This window comes from Lepus europaeus, chromosome 14, assembly GCF_033115175.1.
Source record: "Lepus europaeus isolate LE1 chromosome 14, mLepTim1.pri, whole genome shotgun sequence".
NCBI lineage: Eukaryota > Metazoa > Chordata > Mammalia > Lagomorpha > Leporidae > Lepus > Lepus europaeus.
Window position 1 is genome coordinate 30366155 of NC_084840.1, and position 23386 is coordinate 30389540.

The following is a 23386-nucleotide window of genomic DNA, read 5'->3' on the forward strand; positions in this document are numbered from 1 at the left end:
AAGAAAAGGAGAAAAGATGAGCAAAAAAGTAGAAATCGTCAGGAAGACGCAGGAGTCTGAAGGCTGCTTCACAGTCTTGCTGCTAAAATATCAGTGCAGTCTTGGTTGGTTTTTGATGTTGTTAACTAAACTCTACATTTCTTCGACATCACTCTTGGGTTTATTTTCCCTTTTTCGACGACGTGCAGGATGGGAAGGCCCAGGAAGCTTTTAGTCAGACCTTGGCCTCCAGCATTTCCAAAAAAAGTTTGTGCATGGGGACTTTGCCTTCGAGTTTGATGTTGTAGAAGTGCTGCACGGCCTTGGTGGAGGTCTGCCTGAGCAGTGGCAGCGTCATCAGCATCTTGCCAGCTCGGCGTGGGTCTTCCATGTGCTGGCCAGCCTCGTAATCCTGCAGGGCCTCGTGCAAGACATCCTGAAGCTTCTGCACGGCTTCTACGTCTTCTATGTGCATGGAGTCTGTACAACGAAGCAAAAAATGCAAGGAATCACATTAGTCGCCATCAACCGATGCAGACGGAAGTTACAAAAGTTAAGCATTGTTCTTGAACTTCTCCAAGCTCAAAGCTCAGAGTCTCACATTTCCAACTTCCCCCATCAGCAATTTGAAATGTTAGTTTAGAAGGTGGGAATTCCTTATTATTGAAAACTTGTGCTTTCTCCTAAGACTGGCCAAGAAAAGGCTTTTATGTTAAGATGATAATCTTGGGTCTTTTATTCATTACCTCATTCATGAATTTATTCATTCGCCTCAACAAACAATTATGGAAGGCCATCTATTAAAAGTATTATTCTAAGTGCTGTGTGAGATAACGTTGCTTAAAATTCTGAACTTGGAGCAGTTATTTGGTGCAGTGGTTAATGTTTCAACTGAGATCCTCACATCCCACATTGCAGTGCCTAAGTTGTCTGTCTGGGCTCCACTTCTGATTAAAGTTTCCTACTAATGTGTACCCTGGGAGGCAGCATGTGATGAATGAAGTACTTCTGTTCCTGTCACCCACATGCAAGACTTGGATTAAGTTCTGAACTCCTGGCTTCAGCCTGGCCCAGCCCTAACTGTTGCGAGAACTTGGGGAGTGAACCAACAGATGGGAGACCTTGGTGTGTCTCTCTTTCAAATAAAAATCAATTAAAAATAAGTAAACTGGGGAGGACATTGTGATTAAGCCATCACTTGGGATGCTCATATCCCATATCTGAATTTTGAGTATTCAGTCCACCTCTGCTGCTGGTTCAGCTCTGGCTACAAGCACACTCCAGGAGGCAGCAGATAATGGCTCAAGTAGTTAAGTCCTTGCCACCTAAATGGGAGACATGGCATCTGGCTTCAACTTGATCCAGGCCAGTTCTGGCTTTGTAGAAATTGGGTAGTGAACCAGTACCCAAGTATCTCTCCATCTATTTTTCTCTTTATCTCTCTTCTGCTTGCTCTGCCTTTCAAATAGGTAAAATTTTAAAATTATGTTTCTAAAAATGTTAATATATTCTAATCTTGCCTGGAAAAAGCTCATATTTTCCAAAGGGGAACAATGCTGAAGACTAAGACCTTAGGAAGTCTGTGTCAACACAGTGAATCTAGCACTAGGCCAAAACAGTAAAAAAAAAAAAAAAAAAAAAAAATTGCTTATCTTTCTAGGATTTTGAATGTCCTACTAACTGTTCTTTAAAGCATGTGTGCATAGTCAACTTCCCTGTTGCTGAAAAGCAAATGGTGTTTTGAGATTATTGAGTGCTCGAACATATTTCACATTTGTGAAGGCGAACCTTGCCCTTAAATGACAAATTTGAAAATTATTCCAATCAAGCAAATAAAGGGTTAAGAAGGTTGCCACAATTATTCTTGTGAGAAATGTGAGATGTGGGGAAAAAATAAAAGTTACAGCTCTAGCTCTAAAAGAGACACTTAATTATATACAAGTTTGAATCATTTAGCACGTTTTATTGATTCTGATGACAGTTTATCTGTTAATTACACATAATGGAGTCTTTGGGGGATTCTTCATGTTTAATAATTCTAGTTCTCTGAGAACGCTGAGCTCTAAGATATATGTAGTTAGCTTAATCTTTCATACAATTCAAATATATATCACATGAACAAAATGGGACACAACATAATTTAAAATCAAGTGGCTAAATATATAATGTTAAAGAAATATGGCAAAGTAATGAAAAGATAGATGGATTTAACTAGCAACATGTGTTTTTAAACTTCTTTGTATGTTGTTTTTTTCTCTTATGCTGTTATTTTCAATATTTGACCACATCACTGGTGAGAGGACCACAGGTTGGTGTGCACATTTCTTCCAAAGAATTTTGAATAATTTAGAGTAGAGCTGCTTTGCAAGTATTTACTGCTCAAGACCAGAAATCTGTCTGGTAGAAACAAAATACTTTCAAAAAGGAAATAGCATTGATAATGATGCCCTGGAGTGTACTGAAGACATCCCCAAAATATATCTAACCTTTCCCTGTGTACTATTTCTACCCATGTTTCTCTCCAGCCTGGTTCCCCTCTACATGGTCATCTCACCTATTTCATGTGCACACATACTGTCTGCAGCCATGTGCAGCTATGGGAAAACAGCCACGGAAATTACAGCATGCTCTGATAGGCTTTTCTTTGTTTTCTTTGTTTCTGAATGGCATCACACAATCACTCCCTTAATTTATATATATTTATATTTATTGGGGCTGGCACTGTGGCGCAGTGGGTTAAAGCCCTGGCCTGAAGCGCCGGCATCCCATATGGGCGCCGGTTCTAGTCTCGGCTGCTCCTCTTCCAATACAGCTCTCTGCTATGGCCTGGGAAAGCAGTAGAAGATGGCCCAAGTCCTTTGGCCCCCTGCACCCACATGAGAGACCCAGAAGAAGCTCCTGGCTCCTGGTTTCGGATTGGTGCAGGTCTAGCCGTTGCGGCCATTTGGGGAGTAAACCAGCGAATGGAAGACCTCTCTCTCCCTCTTTGCCTCTCTCTGTAACTCTGTTTCAAATAAATAAAATAAATCTTTAAAAAAATTATATATGTATTACACACATTTATATAACAAGTATATGTATATGCGATTGTGTATATATACTTATGAGGGGGGTATCAAAATGGCTGAACCTGGGAACTAGGAATTCAGTCTGAATCTCCCACACAAGACTGCACTACTTGAGCCATTACCTACTGTCTCCTAGGGTACATATTACCAGGAAGCTGAAATCAGAAGATAAGATTTCAACCCAAATACCCCAAAATGGGATGTAGGCATCACAAGTCATAACATCTTATCCACTAGGATAAATACCCACCCCTCTTTCTCTCTATTTTTGTACTTCAAGGTTGCCTCAGAGAAAAATAGTAGGAAAGGACACACACTAATGATGAGACTCTAGGTGTACAAAGGATTGCTATAAGGACCCTGTACATAGGGAATGGAGATGGGTTGGACTTAGCCAACCTATCCCGGAACTATGTTAACTCTCTACATTAAAACAGAGGGGAACAGATGGATGGGTTGCATTCTTTAGAGACCAAACAAAATTAAAAAAAAAAACAAACAATTGTTTTCTAACGAGGCCCCAAACTAGCAGAATTTAAAAAACACTAAATCTATCAATCATCAAGCACCTACTTGAGGTGAATGTTGCCTCGTTTCATCTCCCAAGGACCTTGCAAGTCAGGTGGCACCATAGTAAGTGTTACAGTGAGGCTTCAACCTAAGTTTTCTTGGATTGAATTATGCTCATTGAATGTGTAACACTGCCCATGGCATTTCCTTGTGAAAGAGAGATGAAATGGTTCTCTGAACCATCTCATCGACACTTCCGTCTTCAGTGCAACTCTCTCTACAATATTCCTAATGAAGACATTTTTAATTGCATGTGGAGTATGGATTCTCCCTTACAACAGACAGCACTATTTTCCAGAAATGTCTTTCTCCAAGTCTGTATTCAAACTCCATCCTTTGGTCTTGGTTGTAAACACCAGAATGATAAAGAATCAATTTCCTTTCTTCTACACGGCATACCTTGAAGTGCTTACAGTCAGCCACACAGTCACCTCAGCCTGCACCCGAAGCCTTGCCTTCCCCACTACTCCGGCCCAGCAGGAGATATATTATAGGATGTCACAGGAAATGAGGCGAGAACAAATAGCAGAGAGATATGCTCACAAACAGCAATTAAGACTTCAAACTATTCTTTAAAGCCTGTGATTTAGCTCGAGAGATTTAAAAATGATTTAATCAAATTACTATGATAATTTAACTTCCCATTTACAGAAAAGATTCTAACTCATTTTAGCTTTACCCGTTCTCAGATCTGCTAATACTTTAAATGCAAACTCACTAAATCTGAACTATTTAATTAGACCATGATTCAGCTGCCAGACTACTGAAGAAAATATTAATCTCCATTAGGGATCCTAGTTCAAGTTCTGGCTCTGTGGCTTTAATCTCTGGGTTGTTCTTTGGGCTAAATTCAGATATTGATACCAAGCTCAACAGAACTGGCAGTGAAATTAATTTATGCAATTATTTAGCTTTGGTTGTTGGTGCTGATTTACTTTGAACTGTAAGTTAAAGGAAACAGTCCTTATATTTGTGCTCCTAAGAGCCAGCTAAACTTAACCATGGAGACCATCAGTTTATGAACTAACAAGATAGATAGGCTGTACAATAAAAACCTAGGATACCTGTGTCCAAGCCTAGACCTATAAACCCAAATTTATTTATTTATTTGCAAGACAGAGTGATGCACAGAGAGGGAGAGACACAAAAAGAAATCTTCTATCCACTGGTTCACTGCCCAAATGGCTACAATTGTCGGGTCTGGGCCAGGCTGAAGCCAGGAGCCTGAAACTCCATCCAGGTCTCTCACATGGTTGGCAGTATAACAAGTACTTGAGCCATCTTCTTCCTTCCCAGACACATTTTAGGGAGCTGGCTAGGAATCACAGCAGCCAGGACTCAAACTGGCATTTCAGGATGGGACTCCAGCATTGTTGGCAGCAGCTTAGCTACTGTGCAACAATAGCAGCCCCGGAATCAGTGTTTTTAAAAATCTAGGAAATTCTATTGCCAAGCCAGGTTTGCGGGCTACTGACCTAGACAATAAGGCAAACAAATGCTATCCTAAAACAACCAAGATTTCATAAGATAAAGTTCAAAAGACACATATATTAAGTATCAACATTTAAAATAAAATAGAACCTTTAATAAGGTCTATTTAAAATTTAACATTTTACTCTCCGAAGAGGATCCTAAAGAAATATATCTAGGGGCTGGCATTGTGGCATAACAGTTAAGCTGCTGCCTGTGATGCCAGCATTCCATATGGGTGCTGGTTTGAGAACCAGTTGCTCCACTTCTGATCCAGCTCCCTGCTGATGTGCCTGGGAAATTAGCAGAAGAGGGCCTGAGTCCATTCTCTGTATTCACATGGGAGACTTGGATGAAGCTCCTGGCTCCTGGCTTTGGCCTGGCCCAGCCCTGGGCATTGTAGCCATTTGGGGAGTGAGCCAGAGGAAAGAAGAGCTAGCTAGCGCTCGCTCTCTCTCTCTCTCTCTCTCTCTCTCTCTGTCTCTCCTCCCTCTCTCTGTAATTCTGCCTTTCAAATAAATAAATCTTAAAAAAAAAAAAGGTGTCTAGTTCATATCCTTTACTAAGGGAAGAAAATAAAGCCATTGCAAAAATAGATCTTATTTTTTATATCTCACCTGGAATAAAACACTTCGCTTCTCTGTGCTAAACATATTAATCATTGTGGGCATGGGCAGAGCTATTCCAGAATGCCCAAGTCTTAGTTGGGAAATGTCTCCAGGATTTGCAGCTCATTCTTGACAATACATTCTCAATAATGCCAACTGAACGTTTAAAGATGGAACTGAACGTCAGACATAGACAAAGTATATTCAGAGTTAGGTCTAGTACACAATATAAACCAACATTGAATGTGGTTCTCTTCAATCATAAAATTAATACAACAGAGAATGTGGAAATGATGGAGGGGTGAGCAAAAGTGTGCTTTCTAAAAAAGGAATTTGTATCTCAAGATTTCTATCTTCAATCTGTAAAGAGTCTAACCGAGTGATTCTTAAAGTAACAATCAGTTGGGGTACTGAGTAACACTGATTGTCCAATTAGTTCTTGATTAACATAAATAATTGGCCCTAAATGTAGAAATAAATGTGCTGGTGCCAGTGCTGTAGTATAGTGGATAAGGCCACCTCCTGCAGTGCTGGAATCCCATATGGGTTCTGGTTTGAGACCTGGCTGCTCCATTTTCAATCCAGCTCTCTGTTATGGCCTGGGAAAGCAGTAAAAGATGGCCCAGGTCCTTGGGCTCCTGCACCCACATGGGAGACTCGGGAGAGGCACCTGGCTTCGGATAGGCCCAGCGCCAGCTGTTGCGGCCATTTGGGGAGTAAGCCAGCAGATGGAAGGCCTCTCTCTCTCTCTCTCTGCCTCTCCTTCTCTCTCTGTGTAACTCTGACTTTCAAATAAATAAATAAATCTTAAAAAAAAAGAAAGAAATGTGCTAATCAAAGTTTTAATTAAAAGTAGGCAGACTGGACTTACAAATATGGCAGTGGTCATATCAAAATTTTTAAATTTCTCCAAATCTTCACAAAAAGGCAGAACTAAATGGCAAAACTATGAACTCGTGGACACTTACAACAAAACTAGAGGACAAGGCATCCCCAACACACAAACATGTTCACACACAACACACAAATACACACACAAGCAGGTTAATGTGTGTCTGTGTTCCTACTTTGGTGCACTAAGCCTAGAAAGAATGGTCAACCTAGAATGTACCTGAAGCATCCAGGTTGTAACTAGATTCCAGGCCCTGGCCAGGAAATGGTTAAAAAACAGTATGAAACATTTTACCACACCGAATAGGAAGAAGGATGCTCTCTATGACTACTTGGTCCTTCATGAAGGTTCCAGGAGCCAATCTAAAGAGGTTCTCACACACCAAAAATGGGAGAATGTGAACATCATAATGAATTATAATTGCAATTGATTGAAATTCATTAAATATACTCATATGTCTGATTACATGTGTTATAATGACATGTGTCTTAATGGCATTTAAAGGTGTAAATGATTTAAATGACACTAAATTACTTATTCTGAAAACTAATAAATAAAGATAAAGAAACAAGCATTAGTATTACTTTCCCTATTCAAAATATATCACTGGTAATCTGTAAATAATCCTAGTACTAAAAGAGAAGAGAAATGACAAAATTACAAGTCACCATTTTGCAAGCCCCAAGAATCAATGAATTTAGGTGTTGCGCATCACCAACAGCCATCATCACAAAAAGAGAGACAACTACAAATTATGTGTCACCTAATGAACAACAACCCACCACTGATCTGTGCCACAGGGATAACACCTGAGCCAATTAACAAAAAAAGCAGAGGGTAGAGAACCATACACTTCCCTAAGAGTACACACTCCTCAAAATCCAGACTCTGGAAAACTCTGCAGGCCAAGTGCTCTTTTTCTTCAGTGAATAAATAGTAAGGAAACAAAAATGAAGAACGGAATTTGAAATTGAAGGACACTTTAAAATCTATGCATGGAATTTTTTTTCTGAATAAATGACCTAGATGAGCACAGTAACTAAGGATGTACATTCAGTAGTGAAAAACATAATGATACACAAGGAAGTGTGGTGACTCTAAGAGTCAGGATAAGGGAATGGGAAGGCAGAGGATAGAGACAGAAGGGTTTCTGGGGTTCCTTGCAAAGCTTTATCTCCTTAGTTTGCCTATATCCTCATTATGGTAGGCTGAAAAAACCCCAAAGATATCCAGATGCGAATCTCGGGCATCTTTGAATATTACATTATACAGCAAACTGCATTGTGCCACTGTCATAGAGTTGGAATCTTGCTGAGGGGGATCATTGGGAATTATCCAGGCGGGCCCCCCATGAAAGCAAAGGTTTCCTCACGGAGGGAAGCAAAGGAAGAAGAAGGCTGAGGCAAGTCTCCACTGCTGGCTGCAACGAGCAAGGGAATTGTCAGGAGCCAAGGAATGCAAGAAATGCAGCTCTAGAAGCTGGAAAAGACAGGGCAACAGAGAGGGAGGGAGGGAGGGAGGGAGGGAGGGAGGGAGGGAGGGAGGGAGAGGGAGGGAGAGAGGGAGAGGGAGAGGGAGAGGGAGAGGGAGAGGGAGAGGGAGAGGGAGAGGGAGAGGGAGAGGGAGAGAGAGAGAGAGAGAGAGAGAGAGAGAGAGAGAGAGAGAGAGAGAGAAACTTCTGTTGGAACCAGCTCTTCTAGAAAGAAGTGAATAAAATGGAGTTCCTTAAAGGCTTAGAAACACGTAGCAGTAAAACCAAGGACATGCTATAGGTCTTTGCCAGTCCAAAGGAGCTGGATTCTAATACTGGAAACAGTATTTTCTACCTCTGTTGTGCTCGGCCATGGCAAAAAGAACAGAAAGCCAGCCTTCTCCTACATTTACAGCAGTCACATAAACGACTCTTGCTGTACTTACATAAAATTTGGAACCACAGCAATCCTCCACCAACACATCTGGTCTTTCCTGAAGGTTTCCCTCAGCAAACCCCACAGTGCTCTTAGCATGCATGCTTACGTGGAATTGTCCTGCTAGGTCCTTTCTACTTCCCTACAGCCAGGCTTCTGTTTCCTTCCACATCTTTCACTTTCCCAGCAGCTTTCTAACTCCTTCAACTAGGAGAGGTAAAGACAATTGTACTCAGTAAGTGAATGCTGATACCACTTCCGTGGGGAATGCTTCCCCCTTCCACAACATCATAGATGATTTGTTCCATGAGAATGACCTTTTGTACACATTGCTCATTATCTTAAGACCTGTAAATGAAAATGATGTTAGGTTGTAGTCACTCCCTGCAAGTAAGGCAAATACAGACTATTTCATGTGCTTATTATCCAGGCTGGAAGCACAGGCATATTTGTGGCAAATATTTCTGTACCCTGCCAAAACACTAAGACCACTGAGCACAATAAGGAACATTTAAGAGCCAGCTCCTACTTTTTACCTACAAATACACAACCTCATAATATGTATGAATTTTTTTAAGGGACTTATTTATTTACTTGAAAGGCAGAGTTACAGACTGAGAGGGAGACACACTGAGAGATTTTTCATCCACTGGTTCATTCCAGTTATCTTAAATAAATCTTTAAAATCCAAATCTATTATGTTTAATAAAATTTTAAAATGACAGAAATGGTGGAGGCAGATGAGTAAAAATCAAAGACAAGTATACTAGGAGACAGGAAGTTATAAACTGATTTCTTCTTTACCTGATATTAATATACAGTTTTGTTCTAGGTTAGAGTTAAGAGCACAGATCTACCTGTCACAAAAGACCTACATAAATTCATTTCTCATTAAACACTTTCATAGATTGGCAAATATTTCACCTCCAATCCTGTTTGTCATTCTTCTGAGAAGTTTTACACCAAAATTTTTTCTCATATCCATGGGTTCTATATCTTTAAATTCAACCAAACTTGTACTGAAAATATTTTTTAAAATAAAAATAATCAAAAACTTTGCATTGTACTAAACAGATACTAAACAGATTTTTTAAACATGTTGGGGCTGGCACTGTGGCATAGCAGGTAAAGCCACCGCCTGCAGTGCCGACATCCCATATGGGCGCTGGTTCAAGTCCCGGCTGTTCCACTTCCAGTAGGGGTCAGTGCTGTGGCACAGTGGGTTAAAGCCCCAGTCTGCAGCACTGGCATCCCACATGGATGCCGGGTTGAGTCCTGGCTGCTACACTAATGATCCAGCTCTCAGCTATGGCCTGCGACAGCACTGGAAGATTGTGCAAGTCCTTGGGCCCCTGAACCTGTGTGAGAGACCCAGAAAAAGCTCCTGGCTCCTGGCTCCAGATCAGTACAGCTCCAGCCATTGCGGTCATTTGGGGAGTGAACCAGCAGATGAAAGACCTCTCTCTCTCTCTCTCTCTCTCTCTCTGCCTCTCAAAAATAAATAAGTAAAACTTAAAAAAGAAAAAAGTGTCATTATTCCCTAAATAATACATGATGACTATTTATATAGCATTTACATTGTATTAGGTAATATAAGTAATCTAGACTTGAATTCAAGTATAGAAGAAGAGGGTGTAGACATTAAACTAAAATATTATGCTATTTCTATAAGAGACTTGAGTATCTGCAGATTGTGGTATCCATGGAGAGTAATCGCTGCAGATACTGACGGACAAGAAGACAGCAAGATAAAGAAAGTGAGCACAAAATTCTAAGCTAGAGTAAAAATACTAGCATAGGTTATGGCTGTGAAATTACAGTGGCAAAAGTCTCCTGCACTGAGCTTTTCAAGGCACAGCGCAGAAAGACCTGTGCCATAGAAACATGATACCAGGGAGAGAAGACCCAGCCCTCAGCCTCCTAGTCACTGCACTTCTTTATCAGCACGCTTCAGGCACCTGTGAAGTGGTATTGGACATGTTGCCCACCCAGACATGTTGAGGGAATCAAATAAGATTCCCTAGCAGAGGCTTTAAAAAAACATCTACAGAAAGATTCTGAAAAAAGATAACCTCTTAACTGGCAGCTAAAACTCTCTAGAATATCAAATAAGTAAATTTAGTGATAATTTTAGACAAATTGGCTGAGAGCCCAGCAGATAGTAAAGACTGGGGAAGGTTTTCACTTTTATACTAGCTGTTTAGACCCATGGAGCTGTCAGTATTTCTATATTAATGGTTCATTGCTCACTCTAGCTCACTCGCGCTCTCTCTCGCTCTCTCTCTATCTATATATATATATATAATATCATCAATATATATTTAAAATGATATATATTAAGCCAATTATTTAATTCACCTGCTTTATTTTCCCAACGAGAAAATAGTTACATGACTAAACCATATATTCTCAAAGAGGGTAACATTTAGAATTTGGTGACTCCAAAACTATTTATGTTTTTAGGTAAAATGTATACACACACACACACATAGACACAGTATACAGTATGTAAACAGATGTAGCATATTTGTGTTGTTAAGATTTTGTTGGGGATGTTATCAGTACAAGTATATTAAGAATGTCTCTTGAGGTGAGCATTGTAGAGCAATGCGTTAAGTGGCTCCTTGCGACACCTGCACCCATATCGGCATGCCAGTTTCAGTCCTAGCCCCTCTACTTCTGATCCAGTTTCCTGCTAATGCACAATAAGAGCGAGCAGATGATGACCCAACTGCTGGGTCTCTGCCACCCATGTGGAAATCCTGGGTGGAGTTTCAGGTTCCTGACTTCAGCCTGGCCCAGTATTAGGTGTTGTGGACATTTTCAGAGTGAACCACTGAATAGAAAGCTCTCTCTCTCTCTCTCTCTCTCTCCCTCCCTCCCTCCCTCTCACACACATAGAAGAAAATAAACATTTTCAAGAAGCTCTCCCCAAGGGAGTGATAAGTAAGTATTAAAAAATACTGAGCCATAATTATACATGGGTCCAAATAGACTAAGCAAATATGGCTGTCCTCTTTGTCTTCTAAAGAAATCATGACCTTTCTGTTCCCTGAAATTACACAATTGTGCACATATACCATTTGTCCTCAAGATCAACTATAGAATGTCATGCAGTGCTTATGTTTTTACACTGGTGTCTAAAACTACTCAAAGCTTTCTATCAATAGTTACTACTGTTTCAGAAACACAATGCAGAAATGAAAAGTAAAACTTGACCATCAATGTGGTTTTTATTGAATGGATCAGGCTTCCTGGCTTTCAGTGGGGTATGGGGCAAGCATGAGTTTGGCATGTGAGTGACAGCTAGTAAGCTTGAAGATTTTGTGACTTGAACAAAAGAGAATGATCAGACAAGTTATTCATAATCTTCAACTGTTTTTAGTCTTCCCATATGTAAATATATTACCTTGGAGCCATTGATAATAGTTTCAGATAAATTCTTAAATATAAAAAGCAAAAAAACTAATCGAGAGAAAAGAATCCCATAATACCACCTTACCTAAAATGCTTCTATTTCACTGTTTTATGATATAAAAAAATAAAAAGAATACTAGAGGTCGGTCTAACCTCTAGGTATATGCATTAAAAGGGGGGGGGGAGGAGAGGGATCCTAGGAATTACAATGTAGAGGGCAGGCACTGTTGTGCAGCAGAATAAGCCACCGTCTGCAGCGCCCAACATCCCATATGGGCTCCAGTTTGAGTCCTGGTTGCTCCACTTCTGATCCATCTCCATGCTAACGGCCTGAGAAAGCAGTGGAAGATGGCCTAAGTGCTTGGACCTCTGCATTGACATTGAAGACCCAGAAGAAGCTCCTGGTCCTGGCTTTAGCCTAGCTCAGTCCTGGCTGTTGCAGCCATTTGGGGAATGAACCAGCAGATGGAAGGTCTCTCTTTCACTTTCTAATCTCTCCTTCCCTCTCAGTAACTCTGACTTTCAAATAAATAAAATCAATCTTTTAAAAAAAATTAAATACAATGCTAAAATTATGATCTAGATCTTAAAAAATAGGTACCACAAGAGATATATCAGGAATAGAATAACTACTCAACGTTAATATTCAAAAATAAAAGGACATGCAGCTTAGGTGAGCCTAAATTTCTTATCTTATTATTTAGGGTTTTCAAATATTTGCATGTAAGAACTGAAGTATTATCTCATGGCATAGTGTTATTTTAGCCAAATACTTGAAGATAGGCAATATATTTTCAATAATGCTCTGGTGTTAGAAGTATTCTAAATTAATATGACAAAAACATAGCTACAAAGAATATGACACCACCATCAAGAAGCCAATTACCTGTTCCTAAGTATAAGCACAACAATTATAATTGTTGAATAAACACAGGAGTCTAAAATAAGATGAAATATATATGAATGTGACAAGGGTAGTTCACACACACTCTCATAGAGGGTAACCTAAGTATCTACATAAATAACACTAGAATAGATTTTTGGCACAAAAAAGTCACTTATGTTAATCTGAAATTCCAAAATACTAAAAGAGAATCTAGGACTTTTGAGGTAATCTATAAGAAGCATCAGAATATTTTTGTATTGATAATTTAAGAACAGCTTAAGAATCTTACAGGCTTGTAACTACAAGCTTATTGCTGTCCTCTAACTAATGGTCAAAATATTGAACATGATGCTATTATATTAATAGTGTCAAAGAAAATAACCTTTTGAGCAGGTTACACCAAACTAAAATGGTGGAGGCTTGCATGTTTAGTGGGTAGAGAAAAGACTATATTCACATAGCATAAGAGAGGTGGCCCACTTTAGAGATGAAAGTAGTCCTTGCACTAATCATTTCTTTTATGTGGAGTTTGAGTCAATCCATTTTTCTTGATGCTGAGAGTCCAAAAGAATGTGAGATCTACCTTCAGGAAAATGTGCTAGGCAGAAATTCTATGAGAAACTATGCTACTCAACTACTAGCCTTGTTAACTATTTCTGACTTTAAACAAGAAAAATAAGAGTTTCTAATCTCCAATCACTGCTATAAAGTAGGCCACTTCCTCCCCCAAGCACAGAATATGTAGGATGATAACATTTATATATCAAAGCATTAATGGAGGCAGGCATTTGACACAGCAGTTGGGATATCACTGAGACACCATATTCTATATTACAGTGCTGGGTTTGAATTTCAGCCCCATTTCTTATTCCAACTACCTGCTAATGTACACTCTGGGAGGCATCAGGTGATGGCTCAAGTACTTGGTTCCCTGACACCCACATAGGAGATCTTGACTGAGTCTCTGGCTCCCAGCTTCAACCTAGCCCAGTCTTGGGCATTTGAGGAATAAATTGGAAGATAGAATCTCAATCTCAATCTTTCTCTCTCTCGTTCTATCTCTCTGACTTTCAAATACATAAAATTTTAAATATATATATATATATATGTATATATATATATATTAGTGATTATACCTCTAAGCCACAGAGACACAAATGTTGCTACTCATTGAGGTACTCTACACTACCTAGCCATAAAGCATACATCTAACATCTAGAATTACAATGCTTACAAAGTTTTAGCATTGCTCAGCATTTATGATCAACTGATAATGTATGAAAGCAATCTGAAACAAAAGTTATAAAACCATGTTCAGTTTATTTCAAAAACAATTATCCTAGTAAATGTTTCAATGTAATTTTTAAAGTAAATGCTTGAAATTTGAATCACTTCATAAAAATTCATCCCCAAAACACTGCTATAAAAACCTTCCATCTAATTGTGGGAGATGCTGTAACATGAAGTTTCTACAAACTCGTAAATGCTCAGAAAATTTCAATCCCAGTTCCCACTTTGATCTTCTAGAGAATAGAGCAAGGGGTTCTTGAGGGTTTATAACAACAATGCCATTTGTCCCAAAGAATCATAAATTTCAGTTTCACATGAAGTGGGAGGGGAAGAGTGACTGCATGGCACTGTGAAATGCTAAACTCTATTATGAAGACAAATAGGAAAGTACAACTTCATTGTTGAAAACAATTTCCCTCCTATCAGTCCAAGGATTCATGCATCAATATTGTAGATGAACTGTTAATTACAAAATCAATTAAAAATTATTTCCAAAAACAGTCACGCGTCCCTGGCTCTCATGGGGGCAATTTGGGCAGAAGGTCTCATCTCACTAGGACCGCGCCAAATCACAAAGTCGTCATCCACAAGTAAGCAAAAGCAATCTGGTTTTTCATTTTTCAGCGCGGCTGAGCCCAGCCTGAGATTGATCGTCACATATGGCCCCAGAAAACAAACTGTCAATACCTTGAATGCTGCAGAATTTGAACAAATAGCCGTCCGCCCATTCAAGCCACTCATTGCATCCCATTTAACAGATTTTATTGACAGTTTCCTTCTTGTAATTAAAGGGAAAACTACTGGCCGGCAACCAAGATAAAGTTCAAAGATAGGGTCAAAACAAAAGCAGATGGAGGGGCACGGTGTGACTGTCAATGGTACATAGCATCAGAGCGTGCTATTGACACGCAGGTATCTAATGATCGGCACGTCATTAAAGAGGGATCTATCCTGAACTTTATGCAAATACTGAGAGAGACTTAAGACCACAATAAAGCAGTAGGAGAGGCACAAAGGGAAAAACAACAAAGCCCCAACGATTTTTACTTCTTGGAGGTTGCTCCCTATTGTAGCACATTTCAGTGTGGATGGAAAGAACACTTATTCCCATAATTCTTAACCTCTCCCGCACAGGTAGGGCCTTTCAGGAAAATGCTCCTTCAGCAGAATTTGACTTCTAGAGAATTCTATCCAGAATGTTAGGGAAACTGCATCTTTTGATCATCAAAATTGAAAACAACACTAAATATAGTTTCCCAGTAGCAAAGTTTTCATTTTCCAGGAGAAAAAGAGGTTAATGCATAGCTCTAATTCACTTATTTTGACTTGAGCACAAAAGACAAGAAAATGTTGTCCCCAAAGGGTTCATTTATGCTACTTGCATATGAGCTTGTGCTTTGCTGAGATCCAAATTAATAAATGCATTAGATGGTAAAAGTTTCACAGCTTTCAATAAGCAAGAAAACTGAAAATTATTCCCTGTAAGTGTACTTTTCTTATTTCGAACTTTTCACTAGAAAGCTACACTGATTATAATTTTGCTGACTCACACACAATTTACAAACTAGGTCTAGCAAATCCCTGAAGAAGTTAAGGGAAGGGGTAAAAAATGCACCAACAATCATGTCAATATGCCAACCTGAATTAGCAAGAGCTATAGCTTTGAGGGTGACAAATTCTTCTTTCTCCAGCTTCATGCTCTTGTATTTCTTTACCAGCTGCAGAATAGCATTATTGAGGTCAAGAAGGCCTGCTAATTTGGACTGGTCTTCGTCCATTATATAATCATCTGCATAGACAAGTTCATCTTCAAACGATAGAGATCGGTATACGACACCAAGGATCAAAATTTCCATCCACGCACTCTGCAGAAGGCTCATCTGGTCCGCCAGGGACAGGGTGGAGAAACCTGTATGGGAAGAGAGGCAGACCATGTTACTGAAAGGCCACTTCACGATGCAAAGTTAATCTCCTATGGCATTGGACTCCACATCGGAGCCCACGGTGATGCACAACTTTCATCAAAAGCTCTGAAAAACTTCCCCCTGGTCACTTTACCCATGTGAAGTAAAAGCCGAAAACCAGTTTCAATCTGTTGGCCTTTTCTATAGGTTTTGTAGAAATGGCTATATAGATAGAACAGAGATGTGGTTTTCTTTCTTCCATCTGATAAGAAAATACAATGTCATCTTTAAGTATGCGTGATTTCTGGCTGTATGCTCGAGAAATGTGTGAGAGGAAGTCATATTTCCACTACCTCATCCCTACAAACTACCAGTGAAAAACAACAAATAAGCAAAAATAAAAAAGCCCCAAAATAAAAACAATTTAGCCCACACAATGCAGTACATCTTGGAAAAGTTTCTCTCTAATAGTCACAGGGGATGATGACTTTCAACCAGATCAAACTTCTTAACTAGATATTTTGTCCTCACTGATATTTAACATGAGTTTCTTTTTTTAAAAATATTATTACTTTTCTATTTTATTTGAAGTGCAGAGAGAGGGAAATATATACAGACCGACAAGCAAACTCTTAAAGAACTTCCACTCACTGGTGCATTCCCCAACGGCATACAACAACAAGGTCTCAGCCAAGCCAGAGCCAGGAGTCTGGAAATCAGAATAAATCTCCCCTTTAGGTGACAGGGACCCAACCACGGGGGCCATCACCTGCCGCCTCCCATGGTGCACATTTGTAGGAAGCTGGAATTGGGAACAGAGCCAGGACTCAAACCCAGGCCCCAACATGGGATGTGGGCATCTCAAGTGGTATCATAAAGACTCTGCCAAACATGTGCCCTGAAATCCTTTTAAAATGGTGTTTATTGAGATCAAAGAAAGTGGAAAACTTAGCCACTTGGCCTCTGTAACAAACTGAAAGGTCACAGTAAGATTCTATTATTTAAAAAGTTAGACATAGAGGCAATGGGGTTTGGTAGAAAGGATATGAGTGAAGTGGTCTCTTAATTGTAAATACTGGCTCCACTCAGCTACTGCAGGTTTCACCTTGAGCAGTACCCTAATATATGCCTGTGGGAAATAAAAAATAACACCCAGCTAAGCACTCGTTTATGATAGGTAGCCAACAAATGTTACTATGTTGTTTTTATCTGAACTATTTGGTGGTTACTTCAATTCTTTATTGCAAATCTGAGCTGCATCCACACAGGTATACTTAAAGTCCCTTCTGAGCTTGAGAAAACATACAACAATTTTTGAAGAAACTGTCATTCCATAGGGAAGGATGAGGAAGAACAATTAAATCCACTTGAAGTAAAAATGCTTATATCCCAGAGGGAATGGATCTATATTCCAGAAGCTTCTACTGGTGAAGATACCTGCTGATCAGATGCTTTTTCCAGGAGTCCTACAGGAAAGATGTTCCTTAAAACTTCCCTTTCCCTTCCAATGGTATGTCCAGGAATTCCAAGGGTGCCCACCCACCACTGTACTTCCTGAGGACAATGGTACCATGAATACTTCATAATTCTACAGAAGGGCACAGGTGACATGTTCAATAATGAGACATAAGAAATCTCTGCCTACTGCCCTCTTAGATATTGTTATCCAAATCATAAACATCCACTATGGCCAATCTTTTAAGTTTCTGTTTAAGGTCATTGTTGTCATTTTTATTCATATGAAATTGTTCAGATCCCACAAGACCTTACAAACTACAGCAGCACAATCAAGAAAAAGGTTTCCCGAACTATTGGTTACAATTAGTGACTTGCCGTTTGGCTCCATGACTATATGAGCTTAATAAAACCATCAAAAGGGATTAGTTGAGCTTTTCTTAAGGGGATCTTGGCATATGTTAAAAAGCATTTCTTACATTTTTTTATCAAGATTCTTACATGTTACTTAGGAGTTAAATTAATAAATACCATCTCAGAGCTAAAGATATAATAAGTGATAATATTGAAAAACAGGGACTGGGGAAAAAAAAAAAAAACAGTGATCTAAACTGAATATGCTTGGCTCCAGGTGCTTTTGAATTGGAGAATGTTATTCTCACACAAAACAACAACAACAACAACACACACTGCTTTTTTTCCTATCTCCCCCTAAAAAAACCAGAATGCAAAGCCAGATTAGCAACTCAAAGAAATAGACCAAATGGGAATTTCTTTGATAAATTAAATAGAAAACAACAACAACAACTTCTCATCAGGAAAGTTATGAGCAGGAAGAAACTGGTCTCTTCCCTGAGTTTTGCTGTTGCTGTTCATGCCGCCAGGGAGCAGTTCCCTGCAGCAGCAGATGGACAGAGCACACAGCCCACAGCACCTTCCTCTGACAGCCCTATTCTCTCGCCCAGACACTGCTGTTAGTAAATAGATTTACACATTCTCCAATCTCCACACATCTTTCTGCCGAATAATTAAAAGCAGGATGATTAGTTTATTGAGTGGAAGGAGGAACTTTTTTATTGAGGTCCATCCATGATTTTATCAGGGCTAGCACTTTTACGGTTGTCAGGGGGGTGCAGGCATCCAATTTTTCTTATCTGCCTGATTAATACAAACGCTGTTTCAGGACGCATTAATTAACAGATACAAATCTACGTTCTCATGGAAGGATCAATACAGAGAAGAAAAGAGGCATCAATGTGAATTTAGTGCTGATGATGGAGAAGGCACACCATCGACATTTACGTGTGCCGAAAGTTGAAAGTTGCACGGGGGCCCCTTTGTCCCTGTGATTTACGAATGAACAATTTTCCAGCCACAGCAACATTTCACACATTTCTTTGGGGTTTAATTAAGCAAAAAGCAATACAATTTCATTTTTTTAAGGTGGATCCTGCCATTTGTTTCGTCTGTGTCGATGGCTTTCTCTCTGTGTGTGCTTTCATCCTTCCTGCTAACTTCACTTTTTCCTCTCCTTGCGTTTCTCTGTGAAATAAAGAAAAGGGAAAAAGAGAAAGAGAAGGTTCTCTTTTTGTTTGTGTGTTTGTTTATTTTTTGATCTGGCAGCATGAGGCGATGCCTATTGCACAAAAGCTTTGACAAGTTTGCTTGCTTGATACCGTCAAGTCTGTTTTGGCTGATTAGCCAAAACGTAATTTCTGCAAAATCATAGGAAAAAGGAACAGAAGAAAACAAGAGCCTGGACTTGAGTCTCCTCTCTCCGTCCAGAAATAGCTGCCTCGAAATTTAACCCTTTACTACCACACGTCTGAAATCTGGAAATTGGCACAAAGAGCTCTTCGGGACCTAATAAATGCATGAGTGGCAGTCGAACAGCCTGGTTATGAGACGGTTATGTTCATCTGGTCACGAAGGAGGCCAAACACATAATAGAGGTTTTATTTTAATAACATAAAATCATTCTGTCTGCCCCGTAGGATTGCTAGCTATATGGAACATACATAAAGACACATGAATGAAACAATATTTTTATCAAGAGGCCTGAGAAAAGTATGAAGACTTAAATGACCAAGGCCTAAATAAAAATGCATGTTTGAATAAATTGAATCTAAGGAATTTTTCAAAAAACACGATTGCTCTACTGGCTTGCAAACACATCTATTCCAGTGATAATTACTTGTGTGCACTTTTACCGGACATTTAATGGGTTTCTGCAGCTATCAGCTTACAAGTTAGAGGTTCTCTCATCTATAATATTTAGCTATCTTTGGAAAGAAAAGGTTTCCCAAGTGAAATAAAATATGCTTCACAGTTGTGTTGTTTGTACTTCATGTTTTGTCCATTCAAGAATCTAAATCTTTAGAGTGTGACAGGTTATAGTTTTAAATGTTCAGTCCGTAGTACAGCTTTTTAAAATACCCTGATACTGTGGTGCAGTTTTTTTTTTTTTTTCCTGCCCCAGCTACGGCCCATTCTCTGCATACTGCTGACAACTCTGATCTCTCTTCATCTCTGTCCTGGAGTCAGTGCCATTTAATGTATCTCAGGCATTTTGCTAGCAGAATGACTCTCTACCTTGACCCGCAGTTAAATAGCATGTTTATCTGCAATCCAGCGTGCTCCAAATAAGCCAGATGACAGTTGGGAGAAACATCGTTTGGAGGGATAGAAATGCTGCCCGAGAGGCAGGTACCCCGCGGTAACAGGCTTGAGGAAAGCATGTTTGGTGCCACCCTCTTGCCTTCTTCGGCTGGAAACTTCTAGGTTGACAGTGGTGCCATGGGCAGTTGTCAAGCACTTTTTTTTTTAAGCCTGGCAAACTGATGCACTTTGCAGTCAACATACAAAAAAAGGCTAAGCATTTGAAAGTGTGAAGGGCAAAAAATATCTGACGGCTAGTCTTCAAAAATACACTTTCATTTCAGAAAGCATAAATGTTTATTTCCTGAACAGAGTGTTGACAGAAATAGGCTGCAGCACCGGCATTTGGGTTTAACCCGTGCTAGGCTTTGGGCATTATCTTTGCTGCTTTCTCAAAACAGAGAGCACACATCTTAAATCTTCAGGGTGTCTATTAGTATCAGGTAATCAAGGCATTGATTTGCCTGCTCGCAGTTTTAAACTGTAGTTTCTAGGTTCCACCAAAAAATGACACTTTTCAACAAATGGCATATCAGGCCAGAATTGTAATTATGCCATAATGACTCACGGAGATGGCAAATGAAATTCGTAGTGAGAAGATGATTGAGTAACAGCATAAGCTAGATTCTTTTTCTCCCATACAAATAAACCTAACGTTTTCAGGAATGAGGGAAGAAAAGAGCAACAGGGACACTAAGACTTGATCTTGGTGACCGTAAGACACACAGATGCTTAACCCTTGCTGGAGATAAATTTACGCCATATTTTAAAGCCAGTTGCTCTTTTTTCAAATGGGCAGATGCATCACTTGTTCGATGATTCACAAAATACACTTCCCTGAGTCTTTTAAGAGATTTTATTGATATGTGTTTACTTCAGGACTGAAACTCAATAAGAGCTACAGTTAAGCAAGAGTAAAAACTGGAACATCTACTTGGTGTGATCAGAGATATTTAAGAAATTGTGTTTAAGAAGGATAATAATGATCATATAAGTATTTCATAGCATTAGGTACAATACCAACAATATTACTTTTGAATCTTTATTCTTATAGGTAAACTATAACATCGATTTCAAGAACTTAACTTGATACGGGTGACATATCATATGTAACAATAACTGAAGAAAATGGGAGATTGTTCCCTATCTTGCTAAGCTGAGTATTTGTTTCAATACTTATTGATTCCATCAACCTGTTTCTGTAGGTCCGTTTTTATACTTCAAGTAGGTCTCACATAGATTTTATGGAACCATTATTTAAAAGAATGGTTTTGGGGCTGGCACTGTAGCACAGGGAGTTAAAACCACTGCCTGCAGATCCAGCATCCCATATAGGTGCCGGTTCCAGTCCTGGTTGCTCCACTTCCAATCCACCTCCCTGCTAATACACCTTGAAAGCACTGCAGAATGGCCCAAGTCTTCGGGCTCCTGCACCCACATGGGAGACGCAGATGAAACTCCTGGCTTCTGTGGTCATTTGTGGCATGAACCAGGGGATGGGAGCTCTCTATCTCTCCCTTCCTCCCTCTGTAACTATAACTTTCAAATAAATAAATAAATCTTTTTAAAAAGTGGTTTCACAGGATATATTTTTAAAAAACTGAAAAGTAAACATCAAATTTTAAAATTGTTTTTTATATGAGGGATCATCAAAATGTTCATAGAAAGTGTATATTATGCAAAACTGCAAGAATTTCAAAGATTTTTACACCGAAATAAACATTTTAATTGCATTTTCCATAAATTTTTGAATCACCTTCATACATGTGGCAGAATTGTCCACCTTCTGTAAAATGCAGCAAGCAATTTGGGTACTTGTGATCAACTGCAGGAGAAAAGAACAGAATTGGAAAGGTACTGTCAACCACTCCAAGGCAGAATTGCCATGGTTAACTGAGTTCATGTGTGCAACGGACCCCTGACCACTCTCACTGATTATGTTGACAATTAGCTCAGTTATGGGCACAGAAACTCAAAACATGCTGTGCTGGCAGTGGTGACATGGTTTCCTCAGCAACTGTCCCTGATTTCCCAGTCCAGCTTACTATAACAATTCAAAGTGTAACAGCAGCTGTGCAAAACCATTCCAAGAGGCAACACAGGAAAACCTCAAAGTAATGACACCAGGGTTTTGTGTTTTGTTTTGCTTTGCTTTCCCAGTGATCGTTCGTTTTTTAAATCATTGCTCATCTACTTTTTAAACAGAAATAAAGCAGTAGGCATTGCTTCAATGCTCCTTGGGGAAACTCTATCCCATTTCAGAGTCCCTGGTTCAAGTCTCAGCTCCTCTGTGTCTGGTATAGCTGCCTGCAGACAGCTCAAGTACCTGGGACCCTAATACCTACATGATGAACCTGGATTGAACTGTGGGCTCCTGGCTATGACTTGGCCCAGCCCTTGCTGTTGTGGGTATTTGGGGAGTGAACCAGTAGATGGAAGACCTCTGTTTCTCGCTCGTGTGCACTCTCTCTTTCTCTCTCTCCCTTCCTCCTCCTCTCCCCCTCTTCCCCTCTCTGCCTTTCAAATAAAATTAAAAATATAAAAATAAATAAAATTCTCAAAAGGACTAGAGATAGGGCAGATAAATACCAAATAATAATCTATGGAGTATCTGCCTGGAATGTGCACTTCCTCCCTGGATGTCCTTACTTATGACTTTTGAATGACTACAGAGGAGCGGAAATAACTCCCCAAACTACATCTAACTTGGCACTTCAACTTGACTTATTTCCCTCTTTCATCTAAGCCAAAAAGAAAAACTTTTGGTGGGGTGGGCTGTGGAGAGGTAGGGAGACATGGAAGCATGTATGATCTGAGCTACCATAAAGAAGGGAAATCAAATGATTTTCTTTTCCTTCAACTTTTTTTAACAAGCTGACAACAAGAAAATTCTTCCTGGGAAGCTCGCTTTTTTGATGTGACTGAAATTTGTCCACCAAGAAAAAAGGAAGACAATGCAATATGATATAAAACTGTAAAAAGTAAATCTTCTAAAATGACATTTTCAGTCTCACTTTGGGATTAGGTGGATATCAAGTAAGAAAACCATCATTTTGAAACCACTTTTCTGATTTGAAAGGAAAAGAAACCCTACTTGGATCTAACTTGCTCCATGCAATCCTGGGTACAACAGGTTCAAGGAATACCATAAGGTATATAGGGCACTGACCACTCAGTAGTCCAAGGAAAACCAGCCTAGCTGGGGTATCAGATAAGTGGACACTGTCCTGTTCAGGAAGTTCCCAAGGAGTCAGCATAAAATTTGTTCTAGTACTTGCTTTA

The 23386-nt window shown here is 39.5% G+C and overlaps 1 protein-coding gene across 3 annotated transcripts in view; it reads right to left on the reverse strand.

Moving 5' to 3' along the window:
* Positions 1-214: 214 nt before the first annotated feature.
* Positions 215-23386, reverse strand: part of ESRRG (estrogen related receptor gamma) — a 237842-nt gene continuing 214670 nt past the window's right edge. For all 3 annotated transcript variants that reach the window (XM_062211325.1, XM_062211327.1, XM_062211326.1), the window contains 2 exons: positions 15727-15996; positions 215-459 (listed from right to left, as the gene is read on the reverse strand). In XM_062211325.1, the coding sequence (XP_062067309.1) occupies positions 215-459; positions 15727-15996 (515 nt within the window). The remainder of the gene's footprint in view (positions 460-15726; positions 15997-23386) is intronic.